Below are 17,303 nucleotides of genomic sequence, written 5' to 3' on the forward strand. Positions count from 1 at the left end.
ATATTGTGTTTAAAAAAAATTGCACATTATTATGTTTTAATGACAACAAAAAAACACTGCAGCTACAAGTTTTGTAATATCAAATATGATGGACAGACAGGAACAATAAAAAAAACTAGAGGCTCTCAAGATCCTGTGTTGCTCACCTGTATTTACTGATGCTTTGGAAATCATGTAAAATACGGTTAAAATCATAATTAATAGTATTAGATATTAGATATTATAATGATATCTAAGATAATAACAAAAAACTGCAAAATTTCTGTAAAATTACTAACTCAGGGGCAGCAACCCAACAACGGGTTGTCGGATTCGTCTGAAAATTTCAGGGCAGATAAATCTAAATCTGATGAACATTTTTGCCACCTGTCAGTTTTGCTCTAAATGCTTTAGTTTCAGAGATATAAACCAAAAACTGCATTTTACCCCTATGTTCTATTTTTAACCATGTCGGCCATGATGGTTGGAAGGCTGGGTCATCGGACAAATTTTTTAAACTAGATACCCTAATAATGATTATGGCCAAGTATGGTTAAATTTGTCTCAGTAGTTTCAGAGAAGAAGATTTTTGTAAAAGATTACAAAAATTTACGATAAATTGTTAAAACTTAACTATAAAGGGCAATAACTCCTAAAGGGGTTGACTGACAACTTTGGTAATTGCGACTTATTTGTAGATCTTACTTTGCTGAACATTGTTGCTGTTTACAGTTTATCTCTATCATTAATACTATTCAAGATAATAACCAAAAACTGCAAAATTTCCTTAAAATATCCAATTCAGGGACAGCAACCCAACAACAGGTTGTCAGATTTGTCTGAAAATTTCAGGGCAGATAGATCTTAACCTGATAATCAGTTTTACCCTAGGTCAGATTTACTCTAAATGCTTTGGTTTCAGAGATATAAGCCAAAATCTACATTTTACCCCTATGTTCTATTTTTAGCCATGGCCGCCATCTTGGTTGGTTGGCGGGTTCATCTGACACATTTTTCAAACTAAATACCCTAATGATGATTATGGCCAAGTTTGGCCCAGTGGTTTCAGAGGAGAAGATTTTTGTAAAAAGCTAACGACGACGGACGCCAAGTGATGAGAAAAGCTCACTTGGCCCTTTGGGCCAGGTGAGCTAAAAATATGGATAAAATATTATACAAGTCTCATTGTTTGACAATGACATAAATATCCTTTCTTTGGGCAAAACAAATACTCCAATTATAATTTGAATCTTTAATAACAATACAGAATCAATGTTACACATAAATATTGATTGCACAATGATTAAAACATGTATAATCTATCACAGTAGAAACATATATTTGACCTTTTACAAGCACATTTAAGCATTTTTATTCATGAGCACAATGATTTAATTTTGTATCAGCCCAAAGATTGAAAACAATGAATCTATGACTGCCGGTAATTTAATGATATAAATCTGATTATAATTATCTTGCGCTTTAATACACACAAATTCATTTGAAAAAATGCATATCTGAATGATTTTTTATTTTCAAAAATGTACAAGCTACATGACTTTACAAGAATTATATCTACAAGAAGCTTGCAACTATTCAAACCAACTTGCTTTCAAATGCCTTCTTATCTGAAATTCTTGAAAAAAAAATCATAAATTTCCTTCTTGACCTGAAACATCAGAAACATACCACAAGGCTCTTGTGTAAGTCCATCTTTTAACAATATTTGTGTTCTAAGTTCTATCAAATAAGATAGTGTGTATAACAGCTATCAGCTGATTATTTACCATTATTACAAAGAACCTTTCATGTCATCAAACTGTACTAAAAAATATGTACATTTTTTTTAATTCAAAACAAACTGAGTTACTTGTTATGCCAAGGGTAAAACTAATTGAATATTGCTTAAAATCAGGAGGATTAATTTTTGAGGAATCAGTATTTTTTTGTAAAAAGAATTCAAAATTTATATATTGAATATTAAAAGATAACAATACATGATATAATCTGTCTATGCAAGTTTCCTAATATTAATCAAATGAAATTAACTGAGCTTCATTGCTCCCAGGTGGTGGTCCCTGGGGATGTTCCTGTTGTTGCCCCTGAGGTGGGGGTTGTTGGTACTGTCCTGCCTGATTGCCCATGTACTGTTGTGGCTGATTTGAATACTGTTGCTGAGGTAATGCATTTGTCATTCCTGAAACAGAAGCATGTGAAACCAATTTTTCATGTATTTCTTGGGTACAGGTAAACCAGAAATTTAAATATTGAACAAAATTTACATTTTCTGTATGCTTTTAAGCAGACTTAGGAAAAAAACATAATATCAAATAGATATATTAAAAACATCTGCATAGTGCATATTAAGTTTTGATAATGTATTAGGTAGTCCAGTTTCAACAGCATACAATTAATCATAACCAGGAGGTATGGGATATCAAAATTTCTATGCTCAAAGGGTAATAACTCTGGAAAACCTCAATTTTCCAAAACATCCTTTCTATATCAGGATCTCAGAAGAACAAACAATTTATTTAGATTCACTTAGATGTAATAAATCATTCAGACATTTATCTAGTTTCACTAAGATGAAATAAACCATTTGGACAAACTTGACTTGTATGTTATAGAAAACAAAGCATTTGACCAATCAATTGAAGTAGGAACTGAAAACAGTGAAAATTTCAAACTTCAATGGACTAATTTAACATTACCTAAAAAGATCCAAAAGCCTTGTGTGTAGTTATTTTTCTGTATGATGAACAATTATTATAAAAAGTATGAGCCCAGCTGAACACAGGACAATGGGGTTGGATTGAACAATCAGATGGACAGATTTGACAGTTTGATTCTTAAATAATAAATTTTTCATGTTGGAATTAAAAGTGAATGATAAGATTGCAGATGTAATTAACAGTAGAATTCTAAAGGTTCAATTAAAATTATTTTTTTCTTAGTTTTGCTCTTCTATCTTTAATATTGTATATAGGCTTACCTTGCATGTTATATGCCTGATAATCTACATTAGAACTAGTTGGTACTTGATATCCTTGATTCATGGGCATTCCTTGCTGTGGCATGCCTGGTGGAATGGGTGAAGTAGGCATTCCACCTTGTGGCATCCCTGGCTGCATTCCTTGTGGCTGTGCCATAGAAGTCTGTGGCATTCCTTGTGATACTGTTGAAGGTGGCATTCCACCTTGTTGTGGCATACCCTGTGACATTGTAGCAGGTGGCATCTGACCATACTGGCCACCTGTCTGGTATCCTGCTTGGCTGTCGTAAGCACCAGGTAGATTTGAGGGTTGTGTAGACATTGGTTGTTGTTGATAAGGTCCCTGTTGAAACTGTGGGCCTGTCTGACTAGTAACTTGTGGCTGGTACTGTCCTCCAGCTTGACTATATCCAGGCTGAGTGCTTGGTTGATTGTACATTTGTGGTGTACCATGTTGCAATGGTTGTTGCCCGTGTCCCATTGGCTGTTGGCCATACATATTTTGCATCTGATGAACAGGTGATCCATCTGATGACCCAACAGGACTAAATGTTTGCTGTGGGGGAACACCAGTCATTGGCATCTGACCATATCCTGGCTGCAGTTAAAAGAAAGAACAATTTTAAAGGGACATATTCAACATATTCTGTTTAATGCATTTTAACAGTGCTGTGTTTTCTTACGTGTCATTGGTAGTAGACATAAGATTGACAATTAACAGTGTTACAACTACATGAGCTATTGTCTACCTTTTACACAATCAACAACACCACTGTATCAATTGTACTTCATAATTATGCATAAGTGAAATAGTAAGATAACCTAAAAAAAAATCAGAATAATGGCAAAATTAATGCAAGTCTTTGTTCTTGTTCATGAGATATACAGGTATATAATTTTTAACTGATTTTTGGGGGCCAAATAATATCCAAGTGTTTTTCAAATGTATGGGAAGTATTTGGTAAATTTGTTAGAACAAGAATGTGTCCATAGTACATGAATGCCCCACTCGCACTATCATTTTCTATGTTCAGTGGACCGTGAAATTGTGGTAAAAACTCGAATTTGGCATTAAAATTAGAAAGATCATATCATAGGGAACATGTGTACTAAGTTTCAAGTAGATTGGACTTCAACTTCATCAAAAACTACCTTGACCAAAAACTTGAACATGAAGCGGGACAGATACCTATCGTAGGTGGGGCATAAAAATGTGTATAATAAACAGGATTCCACAATACTTAGTTGACAAATAAGTTTTTAAGCTTTATCTTTCGTCACAAATAAAAGAAATACAAGGTTATGGGGTAAATAATTTAAATGCAATACTAAGGGAAATATCAGAGGAGTCACACAAATTAACATCCTTAATTTTAAGTAAGAGCAAATGCTGACAAATGCTTGGCAAAATAGAATCCTCTTAAATTACATGGTCAGAAATCATGATATTTTTTGTCCTATTGATCTTCTTTGCATCCTATTCAAGATAATTTTATTTAATACTGTGAATACATAAGGTGAGGGAATCTGTTGAATCACAGGTCTCTTATGCAAGCCCAATATGTCCAATAAAGTTAAACATATAAATCATGTGATGTACCTGTGGATATCCATAATTCTGCATCTGCCTGATTTGTGTCATGTGTTTCTGCTGTTCTAATCTCATTTGCATTTCTCGTTCTTGTTCCTGTAATCTCTGTAAAGCCAACTGTCTTTGCATCTCCAAATATTCCTACAAAATTGTAATTTACATTCTATAGAATCATGTCCATTCTTTTGAGATATATTTCAGTTACCTAACTACAAAATTAAATTTATTATTTAAAAGTAAACATACTTCCTGAGTACAATGTAAAAGAATTTTGGTGTGGATTTTAGCTATCAGTTATGTAACATTGTTTTTATACTATTAATTCATAAAGCCCATGTCTACTTCAGGGTTGTGTTATGATTATTTCTTGTTGAACAAAACAATCTTGTAATGTTAATGACAATAAGTATTAAGTCCTCATTAGCAGTATTACTGTGATACTTACATGCTTCTTTTGTCTCATGATTTCTAGTTTATGTGCCATCTGAATCTGTCTCTGTCTTTCCATTTCCTCTAGTTCTCTACGTCTCTTTTCTCTGTGATCTTCTCTTAGAGCATCTAAAGCTTCTCTAGCATCACGTAACTGGGCAAGTTTGTCTTGTAGAGCTTCATAGTTACCTATCAAGTTAAATAAAGGATATACTTTTTGATATGGTAGCAAATGGGTCAGTGTTACCTATCTTATGTCACAATGGCAAATTGCAATACAAATTCACTGAGATAATTGAAATTTATATATTTTTCAAAACCAACTTGCTTTTTTTCTTCTTTCGTTTAAAATTACAACTTAAGTGTTCATGGTGTCATTTATTGCATTTTTCCAAAGTCTTTTCACAGAAAAATAGGCAATAAACATTGAGATAACTTGATATTGTGATAAACATGTATTTAGTGCTAAAATCATTCTCTTTTTCTTAAGTGTCAGAATCAAGTCATAAAAGAAGTGATAACAACACACTGTTTAATAAGTAATTGTGGTTATAACCTAGGGTTACAAAAAGAATGATCAAAATAGTTTTCAGAGGGACTTGTTTTCATAATGGAATCAGTTTAACAAGGCAAAATTTTCTTTAGACTTTATCAAGAAAGAATAAAACTGACATTAGCACAGAATATAACGCTCAAGCTCTGACTGTCCAGTTTACATTTAATTATGCTAGTGTATGAATAAATATTGTCACCCTACCTCTTAGGTCCTCTTGTTTTCCAACATACTTCATCAGCTGAGGATGCATGTTAGAGATAACATTGAACAGTGACTGAACAGAAGAGTCTGTAGCAATACTACGCCCTCGCTGGGAATTACTTCTCATACGATTTACAAAAATCTCTAAACTGCTCTGTAATGCTTTTAGGAATTGTTCTTCATCATCCTCATTTTCCCCATTTTGATATGCCTGAAAATAAACAAAGCCTTGTCATATTCTACTAACATGAAACAAACACATTTTTTTTTTCACTTTCCACATTTCTTTTTTTCCCATAAGATGAACCACTTTCTGTTTAAGAAATGACAGTCAAACTGTTTGGTCACCCAATTTTTCTTGCATTACTTACAAATACCAATCTCTTTAAAATTTTCTTGAACATGGTGTTATTTTTACAAATCTTTTTACACTTCATTCAAAAGAAAGCACTACATACAGGCCATAATCTTGCCGGCGAAATGACGACTTAAGTCGCCAAAGAATTTTGAAAATCGCTAAATCTCGCCGGCCGACTGACTTCATAGCGAAGTCAAATCGCTATCAAAATCGGTAAAAGGGAGACAACTTGTGATTGACAAGTCTCACAGGTAAAAAAAATGGCAGCTGACAAGGAAAATCGAGATTTTCGAAACGACCCAAGACTAATACTGTAAAAGATCAAATTAAATAAATACAACGGCGACTTTGAACATCCTCGGATATAACTTTCAAAACTGTTCAAACAGAAAACTGACCGTCTGTTTAAGTTATTGTTTTACGATGATTTTCATCTGAGGATGTTGCGTAATCACTCAGCTGATTTGTTTTATTTTTATTACCTACACGAGTCGATCAATTTTACTATTCGGTAGGTAAAGGGTGGGAATTAACGGTAGATTTATTATATTCATTAAATAAAATTGAAATATAAAAGGTAGAAAGACATATATGGATAATGTGATTGCAAACGTACGACACTCGACCAGATTGTCATCAGCAGTGGTTTTTTCTCATGACCACTTCGTTGATATGGATGATATTTTTAAAAAATGATAGAAATTAGCTCTTTATCGCATAATTAACTTGAGATTGAAAGATATTTTCATTTATAGACTTACAATCTTTAACGATAATCTCAATTTACTACAACTAACATAAATGTCCTGGACATTCAATAATGTTTTACAAAACAATGACAAGTGGTGATATAAATTAAATTCCCAGTCATGTGAAATTCATCATATTTTTCTGGAGTTTTAAAAATAAATTGAGGCAGATGCACATGAATTTAATGCATCATAATCTTGATAATATTACTAGGCTACTCCCTCATGTCCAATTCAACAAATTTTATTTAGAACACATTATGGTATCAATAAATAAATAACAACTGTATATTATCTAAACCTTTTTATTAAGAACTTTCTTTATATACACTGTGTACAATAACATATGAAAAAACTGCAAGTACATCTTTTATTGAATATAAAACAATTTCCTTAGTGATCAGCTTGAAAACACGATGCAACCGAAACGGTAATGGAATCTCACTTCTCCAAGAAGTTGACCACTTCTCCCTTCTCTCTCATGGAAGGAGAAGTCACTTCTCCCTCTTCAAAATCCTAGATTAGGCCCTGACTACATATAATAATATATGTTTTGGGCATATTTTTTTAATGTTTTTTTGCTATTATTGTCCTTTCTGAAATATGTTGGAAAAGACAAGACCTTTGTATTTTCTTTATTTTCATTTATTCTCACCCTTTTAATAGTGACCACAAAGTAAACAAATTTATTTCTTTATAAGACACAATTATCAATATTCTGTTTAGATAATCAGAAAATTAAACAGTAATGTATCTAGGAATATTATGTGGGCAGCTTATGCTAAAGAATTTCTGACTCTTGGTACATTTTTATTGACTCAAGAAAAAATAAATACCTTACAGGATTATTAAATAATTATTTTGATTGCACAAACAGATTTTTAACAATAGATTTTATTAAAACTGCTTGAAAAAATTATCAAGGATTGTGGACTGCATAACAGTACAACAAAATCAGGTACATATATTGTGTGTTTCAGAGAATATTTTTCATCAATATTTATGTAAAACATGTGACTTGTGGACTGTACATTTTTGTACACCTAAATATAATTATAAATCATGTTTTAGGTCACAATTTCTGTATCCAATTGAAACATGTTTAAAATATATCCCAATTCTAATTTGCTGTTATCAATCTCAATTTCTGAATACTGATTCCAAAATCAACAGGACTCTTCATCTCCCCTAGCAGCAACAATTATCAAAGATGATTGGTTAAGAAAATCTCATAAGAAACAAAATATCGAAAACAGGGCACATTTCATAAAACCAATGATAGATTGTCACTTCACTAGTCCATGTATTCAACTAGAAAAAAAATTATCATGTACACAAACCTCAATCACAACTTTTCCTCCTTCTGTTGCTTTCTGTTCTGTAGTAACTACAGGAGCTGATGGAGTGGTGGTCGGAACATTGGTCGTTTTTATCTCAGATTTCTGTTGCCAGTAATTTCTGTTCAAATAACGAGCCAGCTCTGGATCCATTTCTTCGGTATCTACCATTGGTGCCGAGACAGTCTACAAAAGAATTGACATTTCCAGAATATTATTAATGAAAAAGAAGGGGTAGATGTTCAGGAGCCATACAAACATGTAAAGCCAATACCAGGCACAGGACAAGGAATAACCTTTGCCAAGTAAGCTCAAGACTGAGAAATTGAGAAGTGATCTTATTATATAAAATATTGAGGATCATCAAAATCAAACAGGCCATTAAAAAGAAAGACCCAAAAACAACTTTAGGAAGAGAATTTCAAAATTAGTTTAAGTGTACTTTTACTTACTGAAATTAGTCATTTAAAATTTACTAAATCATGCCCAAGTAAAAAGAAACAAAAATATTGAACATGCTTAATTGACTAATACTGAATAATATATTGGCAGTCCATACCTGCCAACTTTTCAAAATATCCATAGGGGATTTAATGAGCAGGAGGACCTAATACTTCTCTTATATTGCCATAAGTGTTTTTAATCTACTACTGTATTGTTTGTATGAGACTCAGAGTATATACATGTATGTGCTTAAATACCTTGTTAATTCATTTGAATGTCTGTTATGAGGTGTTTAGTTTATATAATAAAGAATTTCAGAATTCAGGTCAACACCTCTCATGGGGGACACCCCCCACTGAATCATGAAGGTTGACAAGTCTGGCAGTCAAACATTAGTTTGTTCGGATTATCATTGCAGATAACGAAAAGACATAGTTTTGGAGTGTATATGGATGTATCTAATATTGGCCTATCAGAATGCCAAACCGGAATTTTGTATGACATTAATATAGGAACATAAATGTTAGAAAGGATCTTTGCAATATAGCCCTGGAAAACCTTCAACACCATGAGGGCAATAAACGTACTTCTTTCCGGTTTTAAGTTTTTTCTGGATTTTTCTTTAAATAAGGACCATAAGATTTCCTGAATTAATGTAACTAATTCATCACACAGAGCATAACATTTCCAGAAAATTTGTATATCTGATTGCTGAAAAAGTATGATGACAATCAAGTCACATTAGTACAAACAAACATGAAAAATCCACTTGTGAAAGAAACAATAACCTCCAGGAGCTCATCAGTAACACCTGTCTGACTTTACATATTTATATGTATTACTCTTATGCTTAAGTCATTCACTTCTTAAACAATTAGTTGTCATATGAAAGCAATGTATAGGTTATATATTTTTAATGAGTCTTTATTCATGTGACTGCATGACTAATGAAGCTAATTTTGTATTTTCATTAGAATTTATGTAATCAAGTCATTGTGCTTTGATTTAAAAAACAATAACAACTTTATTAGACTGAGGAAAACACCTTAACAAATGGTTAAACATAGTTTATTAACTCACATATGTCAGATAATCTTTTTGTTGTCAAACAAAAACACAGGAAGTATGAGGGATACATTAAAAAGCAAAACAAAGCAGGACAGTCTAAGGGAGATAACCATGTAACATTTTGATTTTAATATATATACTTTGAAAATGAAAGCAATGAATAAATCTGTAACAAGAAAAATTAAAAAATTAAAGGTGACTGATATCAAAAAATTTGAAAGATATTTTCTTAAAATTTATTTCTGTATGATAAGAGGACAAATTTAAGGAAGTAGCTGATAACTTAATATTTCCTTGTTTGTTTGTATAAAAACAAAACAAATATACAGTATTGTATTTTCATGGTCATTGTGCATTCTTTAAAGCATTTATCAAGATTACAGCCTTAAAATTTATTGAGGAAAGAAATACATTCCATAAAAAAAATTTCTATTATTTCTTAATAGAAGAATTGTTATGAAATAAAGTGAAAGCAATAAATTTCTGCTTATTTAAAAAAATGATTTGTTCAATTTGATATTATCATGAATTGATAATAACTGAACAACTGAACAATTATAAAACAGTGAAGTGCACTCCCTTCATTATGACATCCTGAAAGATACCTCTTTGATGTATAAAGCAAAGATATATTTTCATAGTTACCATAATATTATCAAACAATATGAATTAATTAGCTAGCTAAAATGTGTTGTTTACAAAATGTAATTCTTACATATCAGTTAAATCTTTTTTGAAAAGTTGAAAAGAATACTGTAAGAGTAGAGTGTAATGGCACTTAGCAGACATATGAAATCATACACAAACTGTACAACATTTAATGATTTCACATACCCAATTCTGATAAGGGCTAACAGAATAATGGGTCTTCTATAAATCATTCCGGCTAAAGTCAGTTTGGCTAATCTAGTTGTTTGAAAGTACCTGATGAAAATTTTATCTTGCAATACGAATCTGAATGCCACAATATCTTTCAAATATGTCACAATATAAGAAAAAAATAAGGAATCTTAGTTGATGACCTAACAATCAATCTTATAAGATTTTCTTGAGAAACAATCAATCTTATAAGATTTTCTTGAGAAGAAATTTGACAAGTGGCACTTAAAATCAAACTTTATTTCTTGCTGCTATTTTATTTATGTTATCCAAATAAATTAAGGAGTTTAACAGACATTCCATATATAATCCCTACTAAGTTTGGCTCAGATTTGCTTCAAAGTTGTCATTACCAATAACGGCAATAAGCAAAATGGAAGTCTACTATCTAACAGCTATTTCTGGTGTATTATTATCAAAGTATCATTAAAATAAATTTACTTGTTTATTTGTTAAAAGATTCCCCATAACTGTTTTTCCTCTGGAAATGTCCTTAAAGTTGTAGAGGGTAAGGGCACGTTTGATTAATCCTATATTTCAACAAAAGTTCAAAGAAGCTATTATGATGATAAATTTGCATTGGAAGAGGCTTACTGATATATAATTTAGCAGAGATTCTTAATTTATGGAATGATCTAGTCCAAATGACACTACCAAGACACTATGTTTTGCAAAGTACCCTAAATTTCTTACATGTAAGCATGTTTCATTTTTTACACCTTTTGCAATTTTTTTTAATTGGCCATATTTGAGTAACAGAACCAAACTTTCCAAATGAAATATATATCATAAGAGATGTTAAAGTTAATGTCAGGATATCTCTATCAAATGAAAATTTTCAATTTGCAATTTTATATGCAGAAAATGTATACCATGAACACTGGAAACTGGAAATAATGTAAGATAAAAACAAGAATATGTGTCCATAGGAACAAACATAATGCCTTGCTCGCCCTATCATATTTCCCTGTTCAATGAACCTTAAAATCTGGGTTAAAACCCTAATATGGCATATATGGTATATCATGTGTATATTAAATAGTTCACTTCATAATGCATATGTGTACTAAGTTTCAAGTTGATGTGACCACAAACTACTCTAAACCAAGACTTTAACTATGGGGCAGATCGACAAACAGACCTGAAAACATAATGCCCCTTTACTACTCTAGGAGGGGCATACAAAATATAAACCAATCTGCTGCAAATTACAATTGCTAAAATAATTTTTTTCTTTCAAATAATACTTGTTTCTGTCATTTCTATGATTTATTCTGTGGAAAACCCTGTATTGAGACTCTCAGCTGACCACATTTGTTTACATAGTTTTTTCTATAATTTGTGTCATCACAGAATATTTTTTATATACCGAACTTATACTTTATAAAATATAAAATATAAAAATAAGGAGATGTGGTATGATTGCCAATGAGACAACTATCCACCAGAGGTCAAATGAAGTGGATGTAAGCAATAACAGGCTACTATACCACCTTCGACAATGAGAAAAACCCATACCGTATAGCCACAGTACGAGTGCCACATGTGGAGCAGGATTTGCAAACCCTTTGTGAGCACTTGAAATCACCCCTTATTCTTGTAGTGTTTAGTGCTGCTCACTCTGTAGTTATCTATGTAGTGTTAGGAGACTATTGTTTGTCTTTTTGTTGTTGATTCATTTTGTCAGTTTCTCTTTGATTGTTCCTTTGATGTCTTTAGCCTCTTTTTTCCAGCTCTTATCATATGTTTTGAATTACAGCTCTGCTTAAATCACTCTTAATCACATTTTTTAAACTGGGTACAAAATATAGCAGCTGGTGATTTTTCTGGCTCCCAACTTTTTAGGCGCCAGAGCAGCCCCTGTCATCTCTTTCATTGTGTTTCTTAAGTTTCTAATCTTTTAAATTCACATGCTACTACATCCATCTCATATGTACGATCAAGTAAGGCTTTTTTTAACTTCAGCATGCGCTTTCCAAATCATTTAACACTAAAACACATCCATCAGTCATGCTCTTTCCAAATATTTATCACGGTCCTGGCATATTTCACTAAAATAACAGCATAATCTCTTTTTCTAGATGAATTTGTCAAATATGTTGAACTACTATGATTCCATTTTTTGTTAAGAAGACATTTCTCATCCAATAGAACTTTGTAAGCCTTGCACATTCCAGGGCTCACGCTAGCAGGCGATAAAGTCGCTTTCGCATCCGTCACTTCGCTTTGACCGACTGTCAAAAGCGAAATCTAGTTGCCCTGTTGTTCACCATACTCACTTTCAGTCGCTTTCGTCATCGGCAATTTTCAATTTTTACCAAGTCGATGAAACATCAATTTTTCATTTATAAGTAAAGAAATTAAAAGACATAAGCGATTTATTTTCTTCAGAAAAGAAGTTAAAGCATTGAATTTACAGTTTGTTGTGTGTTATTTCATTAAGACAATTTTTTATCACTTCCGGTACTTGTTACTCGAGAGCGTACATCAAATCTTTCCAATTTTCGGCAAAATAAGTTTGTTACTTCATTAGAACGTGATGAAAGTTGCCTTCAATAAATGTGTAATCCATTTATTGCATTAAAAACGTCATATTCCTTTCCAAATAGCTTGTCAAACATGTTTTGTAAATATTCTTCGTCCGCCATTGAAATATTTGTACGAACTACGGATTGGAGGCGGGATTCATCGGAAACGGACCAGCTATGACTGAAATCCATATTCTTACGATAATAACTACGGACGCACAATTGGCACAACGGACAGAAGATTACGCATTCCACACGCATTTACAGACTTTTGGTTAGATCTGCTTGATTAATGTATATATTTCCGTGTATATGCATTGTTTCAATTTATTGATTAAAGTTGCTTCACTCTCGGACTATTACACTAATAAAAATATATTATGTCCCAGCTTAACTTTGTTAAATTTATATATCTTTTTAATGAGAAACACTGAATTTCATAAACATGATAAACAGAATAGTTTTTTAATTGAATTGTAATTCATATTATTATACTTTCTTTTCTTTTTTGATATCAAAAACAATCTTTTTAGTGCTCAATATTTAGTAGGTAGTTTCTGACAAGAGGACTAATATAATTGTGCAATTAGATGTGATAAACCTTAACAACTTTGAATTTGAACTGTTACTTTATTGTATACTCAGATCTATATGAATTGAACAATATAAAAAGAAAATAAGATACATATGGCCCTTTATAAAACATTGTAGCGCCGCGTGCGAACTAGCACGTCTCTTTCAAATCTCACCACTTCTCCCTATCAGTTTCAAAAAGAGAAGTCACTTCTCCCTATGATTCTGAAGTAGTGTGAGCCCTGACATTCATAAGGTCAATTCATAATTATATGAATAGGGTGGGTTGGAGGTTTGCAATCGATTTTTAGTTGTATCTTAAAATATTCAACTTGCAAAAAAAAATTAATCATCTCGAAAAGAGCCTTATGATAGGTACAAATGCACTATATCCTTGAAAAAAATAATTTGAACTAATTTTTTTTTTAATTGTAAATCCTGTCTCTTTATTTTAATATCTCACTGCTCCACAAAAAAATACTAAATCCTACATGGAAATAAATTGTATGTTACAATATTGAATAAAATATTACTATAATAGCTTCTTGTATTATTGTATTAAACATTGGAAGGCAATACATCTAACTTTGTCCATATTTGTAGTTGGTTCAACAACAATATGGACAAAGAATGACAACTCCAATTTCAAATATTACTTTACCAATATCATCATTGATATATTTAGATACTAGCATCAAGCACAATGCACAATTTATGTAATTTTCTTGACAAGTATGGTTATACATGTACACACTATTTTGTAATTTGAATATCCGAGTATAAATTTCATTAAAACATTTCATGGGTAGGATGTTTAGTATGTTGTGCACAATGCATTTATTCTATTTTACTGCATGAATTCAATCTTAAACCCCAAAAATGTGGCCATTTAATGGCTAAGAAGATAATCTCCTTTCAAACCTGACCAAGAAAAACCAAGTTATATCATTTCTGAAATTGATTACATCATAACTCTAAACAAAAGCCTAGTGATAATTGTAGCTAGTGCATTAAGAAACCTATTTATGTCAGTTTTCTCTCTATTACTTCTTGTGTACAAGCATTTCTTGTCATATCATCAAAGAATACACAGATGTTTTGTTGATCCATCAATATAAAATGTAAATTGTATGTGCCATTATTGCTTTCAAAAGTGTTAACCCTTTCTCTGAAGAATGCTTTCATGCTTATCACCACAAAAACTCCAAAAAGCCACTATCTTCCAATTTACTACTTTTCTTATGTATCTGCATTCATTCCATCTTTAGATTTGTTATCCATGACAATATACTTACTGCTGGTTGACTGTAAGAAGATGTTTTGCTTGCTGTTGTTGTGGACCCACCATACATTCCATAATTACTTCTCAACCTGTCACGCTGTAAAAATAAATTTTTTTATATTGTGGAAACAAAAATGAAAATTTTATCAAAGGACTAAGTCATAAGATGATGAAAACTTACCAGTGGATTGTAACTCACACATTTGCTGTGATTGTAAGACTGCATATAACTAAATTCAGATATGTTTTTTAAAGAGCAATATATATGTATGAAAAATAAATTTAGTAACCGGTTATTATATTAAAACTTGTATAAATAAAAAAAAACCTGATATGGAAATCTATGGTACTTCTTTAGGTCAATTGAATTAAAAAAAAATAACGTTAAAATTTAAATCACCAATATGGACAAACCCTTATGCATTAACTACAAAATTTCACAAAACTGTTGAACCATAATATTTAAAAAATAGAACAAAATGTAAATTCCCAAAAATATGCCTTTTTTGGGTATATATAAAAATACCCTATAAAATAAATGCTTCTAGCCAGTGTCAGAGAACAATGCAAAGCATTCATTATTTTCAAAATATACTATATTCATTTAACAATCCATTTTATTGTGAAGAAATGTCTAAAAATCAAAATCATAACAATAAATATACTTATTAATATGCACATAAAATTGAGAATGGAAATGGGGAATGTGTCAAAGAGACAACAACCCGACCACAGAACAGACAACAGCAGAAGGCCACCAACAGGTCTTCAATGCAGCGAGAAATTCCCGCACCCGGAGGCGTCCTTTTTTGCAAAATTTGGAACTGCAAACCTATGAACCATGAAATAAGGTCAAGGTCAGATGAACCATGCTAGAAGACATGTACACCTTACAATCAATCTATACACCAAATAAAGTTGACCTCCTGCCAAAAGTATCTGAGATAAAACTTAACCTTGTTAACCGACCCATACAAAGAGGGCAAGGTCAGGGGAACCCTGTCTAACAGATATGTAGACCTTCCAAGGAATCAATACACCAAATATAGTTATCTTATTACTCGTAATAAGCAAGAAATTCACATATAATAACAAGAGTGCACACACTGAAATGTCTCGCCTTCTTTACTGATCATTGATATTATGTTGATAGTCCTAAATATAAAGCTTTATTACAACTGTCACATAAACTTAACATTAACCAAGAAAACTAAACATTGACCAATGAACCATGAAAATGAGGTCAAGGTCAGATGAACCATGCCAGACAGACATGTACAGTTAACAATTCTTCCATATAACAAATATAGTTGACCTATTGCTTATAGTTTAAGAAAAACAGACCAAAACACAAATACTTTACACTGAGCAATGAACCGTGAAAATGAGGTCAAGGTCATATAAAACCTGCGCGACTGACATATAGATCATAAAATATTTCCATACACCAAATATAGTTGACCTATTGCATATAGTATTAGAAAAAAAGACAGAAACTCAAAAACTTAACTTTGACCACTGAACCATGAAAACGAGGTCAAGGTCAGATGACACCTGCCAGCTAGACATGTACACCTTACAATCATTCCATACACCAAATATAGTAGACCTATTGCATACAGTATAAGAAAAACAGACCAAAACACAAAAACTTAACTATAACCACTGAACCATGAAAATGAGGTCAAAGTACGCACATACCAAATATAGTTATCCTACTACTTATAATAAGAGAGAATTTAACATTACAAAAAATGTTAATTTTTTTTCACGTAGTCACTGAACCATGAAAATGAGGTCAAGGACATTGGACATGTGACTGACGAAAACTTCGTAACATGAGGCATCCATATACAAAGTATGAAGCATTCAGGTCTTCTACCTTCTAAAATATAAAGCTTTTAAGAAGTTAGCTAACGCCGCCGCCGCCGGATCACTATCCCTATGTCGAGCTTTCTGTTCTGCGACAAAAGTCGCAGGCTCGACAAAAACTATACTTTTGTTTAAATAGTTTCTGAACCATGAAAATGAGGCCAAGGATAAAGGACAGACAGTAACTTCCTAACATAAGGCATCTATATACAAGGATTGATTCATCCAGGTCTTCTATCCTCTGAAATATAAAGCTTTATACAAATAGTTTATACCACAAATTCTAAATGTTTTCAACATACAAAAGATATATATAATTACCTCCTTCTGTTTAGTCTCAGCCTCACTCTGAGATAAAGCCAGAGCTAACTGTAATTCTTCTTCTTCTTGTATTTCCTGTTCTGTCTTCTGAGGTGCCACCTGTAAACAATTAATTCGTTAATATATCAATACCAATCCACA

The 17,303-nt window shown here is 32.0% G+C and overlaps 1 protein-coding gene across 1 annotated transcript in view; it reads right to left on the reverse strand.

The window, feature by feature from the left end:
• Nucleotides 1–1,216: 1,216 nt before the first annotated feature.
• The window catches only part of LOC127710271 (hepatocyte growth factor-regulated tyrosine kinase substrate-like), a 30,759-nt gene continuing 14,672 nt past the window's right edge, over nt 1,217–17,303 (reverse strand). Inside the window, exons 9-16 of the mRNA XM_052216048.1 lie at nt 17,163–17,261; nt 14,983–15,066; nt 8,199–8,381; nt 5,752–5,962; nt 5,011–5,183; nt 4,575–4,706; nt 2,975–3,572; nt 1,217–2,176 (exon numbers count right to left, since the gene is read on the reverse strand). Of these exons, the coding sequence (XP_052072008.1) occupies nt 2,010–2,176; nt 2,975–3,572; nt 4,575–4,706; nt 5,011–5,183; nt 5,752–5,962; nt 8,199–8,381; nt 14,983–15,066; nt 17,163–17,261 (1,647 nt within the window). The 3' untranslated portion in view covers nt 1,217–2,009. The remainder of the gene's footprint in view (nt 2,177–2,974; nt 3,573–4,574; nt 4,707–5,010; nt 5,184–5,751; nt 5,963–8,198; nt 8,382–14,982; nt 15,067–17,162; nt 17,262–17,303) is intronic.

The sequence above is a fragment of the Mytilus californianus genome, unplaced genomic scaffold (assembly GCF_021869535.1).
Source record: "Mytilus californianus isolate M0D057914Y unplaced genomic scaffold, xbMytCali1.0.p SCAF_7, whole genome shotgun sequence".
Classification (NCBI taxonomy): domain Eukaryota; kingdom Metazoa; phylum Mollusca; class Bivalvia; order Mytilida; family Mytilidae; genus Mytilus; species Mytilus californianus.